The 3,367-nt window shown below is 51.3% G+C and overlaps 1 protein-coding gene across 10 annotated transcripts in view; it reads right to left on the bottom strand.

Moving 5' to 3' along the window:
* Positions 1–569: 569 nt before the first annotated feature.
* A4galt (alpha 1,4-galactosyltransferase (P blood group)) overlaps positions 570–3,367 on the bottom strand; it is a 26,510-nt gene continuing 23,712 nt past the window's right edge. For all 10 annotated transcript variants that reach the window (XM_031350855.1, XM_031350830.1, XM_031350786.1 and 7 more), the window contains one exon: positions 570–2,244. In XM_031350855.1, coding sequence (XP_031206715.1) covers positions 1,148–2,230 — 1,083 coding nt within the window. In that variant the 5' untranslated portion in view covers positions 2,231–2,244 and the 3' untranslated portion in view covers positions 570–1,147. The remainder of the gene's footprint in view (positions 2,245–3,367) is intronic.

The raw sequence follows: 3,367 nt of genomic DNA on the forward strand, positions 1-3,367 counted from the left end.
ACCTCATCTGCTCTTGAATACCTCTGAAACCAGACAACTCATATGCCCCAGCACGGCAGAGCACAGAGGCTGGAGAGAAGTCCAGAGCTCCCAGCAGCCTCCTGGCTTCCCAATCCATGGGGATGCCCAGCCATCCAAGAGAGGAATCAACTGTGGCTGCAGAGGTGTTCTGAATACTGCATAGCAAGCCACTTCCAGAAGTTACGAGTAGCCTAGTCAGACTTCCAAGGTGCGGCCAGGGCCCCTTCCAGGCTTGGCTGTGGCTAGACCTTATTGTCATGCCTTGATGTTCACACTGAGCCCCATTTAGGCTAAAGTAAATCTAGGCTTATTGAGGGTTCCAAGTAGGCTAGAACTCCACTTTGGCTATTTGTGAGCCTTGAGAAGTGAGGTGGGACCACAGGCTGCTCCCACGCCACGTCAGCCAGCCACCCACCCAGTTCTGAGCACAGCCTCTCCAAGTGAATTTTGTGACACCAATGAAACAGCCACCCTCCAGCCCGTTCCCATCTGTAGAACAGTGTGTGCAGAAGTCTATGTTCACAAGTGTGCCACATGACCATGAGGTGTTACGTGTTGGTGAGTCACTTTTATTATAGCCCCCAGTGTCTACAACAGGGAAGGAATTTAAAACCCTTTTCAGAGCCTGAAGAATTTCCACATCCCTGAACACTGGAGCAGGCTGGGACGGATCTGCAGAGCAGTGTCCCAGGGGAGGAAAGATGGTGTTCCCAGGGAGCTCTGCTCCTTCCTTTGGGCTCATGAGGCTGAGAGAGCCAGATCCTTTAAGCTTAGCACTTCTACATAGACTTTTCAGAGCTCCACTCCTATCCCCACCTCTAACCAACTGTCTTCCAGGTACCTCAGAATGCTCTTTAGGGTTCTTGTGATCCAGCCCGTTAAGGACCCAGATGCTAGTAACTATGGAATCACTGGTCAGCCTCGAACACTGGACAAAGTGTATCCGCTGGTCTCCCTCTGGCCTGTAGGGGCAGGTATAGAAGTGGCACGTGTTCCCCAGGGCCAGCTTGGCCTCCTCTAAAGTCAACAGCAGCATCTCAGAACCCCTTTTTCCTGTCTGCTCCTCTTGCCTCCCTGGAAAGGCAGTAACAATGTTGATAGGATATGACTGCAGCCTGGAGGGCCATCACAAGTACATCTTCATGGCTCTATGTGTCGTAGGGCAATAGCGGGCATGTAACTGGGCCAGAAGAGCCCTGGACGTGGCCTCTAGGTGTGTACTCTGACTTTTCTTGTTCCACACATGAACAGCATAGGTGGCATTGAGCAGCTGGGCCAGTTCCTCGGGGCTGATATCTTCAAAGAATTTCTTCCAGTTCTGCCAGGGGATGGGGTAGAAGGCCTCGGGGGGCAGGGCAGTGACCCCGCGGCAAGCATGGCTCTCTTCCAGGCTGTGGCTAGAACACCACTTCTTGAAGACTCGGGTAAGCAGTTGGGGGCCCTGGTGGCCCCAAATCCAACCATTATAGTTGGCCACAAAGTCACGTAGACACAGTGCCAAGAATTCATGCTTGCGCTTGAAGGCTAGGAAGGCACCATTGAGGACATAGCGGGACTGGATGCCCAGCACGTTGGTCAGGTTGCCCAGGTTCTTCAGGACAATGAAGTCCGTGTCCAGGTAGATACCACCAAACTTCCAGAGGAGTGCAATCCTGGAAGCATCGGACAGTACGGGCAACAGGTAGGGCTCCCACCTGTGCTGTGCCTCCGAGTACCAGGCTGCCAGGGGCGTGTCCGCAAACAGTTCTTGCAGGTTCAGAGGTCGTATCCAGACATTGGGAAAACAGCTCAGAAGAGAGATGCCAAGGTTCCGGGGCTGGGCTGTGGGGTCTTTAGGTAGCCCTTTCATGAGCACAACCACCCGGGACTCAGGGTGTGTCCTGGCAGCTGATTCCACAGAACACATAAACAGAAAGCTGGGACTGGTCCTGTCCGAGGTCTCTAGGAAGAAGATGTTGCCTGGGGCAGAGACTCTAGGAGAGGCCAGCTCGGGGCAGGGGAAGTCCACTGGCAGGCTATACTGTGGTCTTTGGTCCTTGGGTGCACCTACAGTGTGCCAGTAGATCAGGATGGAGACCAAGAAGGTGAACTTGAAGCTGATAATGAAGAGGGTGAAGACCCGCTGTCTGGGGGTGCCCCTGAGCATCCGAGGCAGGCAGTCTGGGGGCTTGGACATGGTCTCCTCTAGATTGGAACAGGAGATGCCCATAAGGATTGGCTTGTCTGTAAAACATGAGCATCAGCATTCAGGTAGGCAAGACGTAGGCATCTGTGACCCTCAAGAAACATGTTTTCAAAGCCTAGGGTCTGTGGGACCTGAGAAGCATGAGTTGCACCCTGGCAGGCTGGCCGCTCATCTGTGAAATGGGAGCTTTAAGCGGGATCTGGGCAAGGTCCTTTTTGTCCCTTGTGTAATAAACCTGTAAATGCTTAGGGACCAGAAGCAATGTGTCTCAGAGTGTACAGCCAGAGTCTAGCACGCGCAAGGACAGTCAGAAGCAACAACTTTGCCACATAACACCCTCTGCCTGACTGGTCTGCCTCTTTTGGATATTGGGGTGGTAGTTTGTCCTTTGACCTTTCTGTTCCATGAACAGGCTTTGGCTTACTCAAAGACAGGCCACTAAATGCCTCAAACACATTTGGCATGAAGGCCCGGGCTTAGGATTGCAGAGATGTCTCAGTGGGTAAAATGCCCAAGTATGAGTATGAGTTCAGATCCAGGGAACCCATAGAAAAGACAGAAACAGCAGTGCAAGCCTAGAACCCCAACCCTGGAGAGACAGAGATGGAAGGATACGTGGGCCGTGTGCTTTTTCTCCCCTAAGGATTTATTTATTATATACTATTTATTTGATGTGCATGAGTGTTTTTCCTGTGTGTATATCTGTGTACCACAGGCATGAAGTACCCTTGAAGACCAGAGGAGGGCACTGGATCACCTGGGACTGGAAACGGGAGGTTGTGGGTGGCGGTGTGGAAATCAACCCTGGGTTCTCTGGAAGACAGCCAGTGCTTATAACCACTGGACTGGCTCTCTAGACTCAAATTATTTCATTTTTAATTATTGGGAGGCGGCATTGTACACACATGTAGACCAAAGGAGACTGTTGGAGCACCTGCAGCTACAGTTACCGGTAGATGTGAGTCACCCAACATGGGTCTTAGGGACCAAACTCAGGTTTCCTATAGGATTAACAGCACGCTTTACTATACCTGGCTGACTTTCTAAATTGGTGAGGAGGGCTTTGAGTTCACTATATAGACCAGCCTATGTCCCACCATACTTTACTGCTTCATACATCTGCTCTTTCTTTTTTATTTTTTATTTTTATCTTTTGGCTTT

The sequence above is a fragment of the Mastomys coucha genome, unplaced genomic scaffold (assembly GCF_008632895.1).
Source record: "Mastomys coucha isolate ucsf_1 unplaced genomic scaffold, UCSF_Mcou_1 pScaffold11, whole genome shotgun sequence".
In the NCBI taxonomy this organism is placed as follows: domain Eukaryota; kingdom Metazoa; phylum Chordata; class Mammalia; order Rodentia; family Muridae; genus Mastomys; species Mastomys coucha.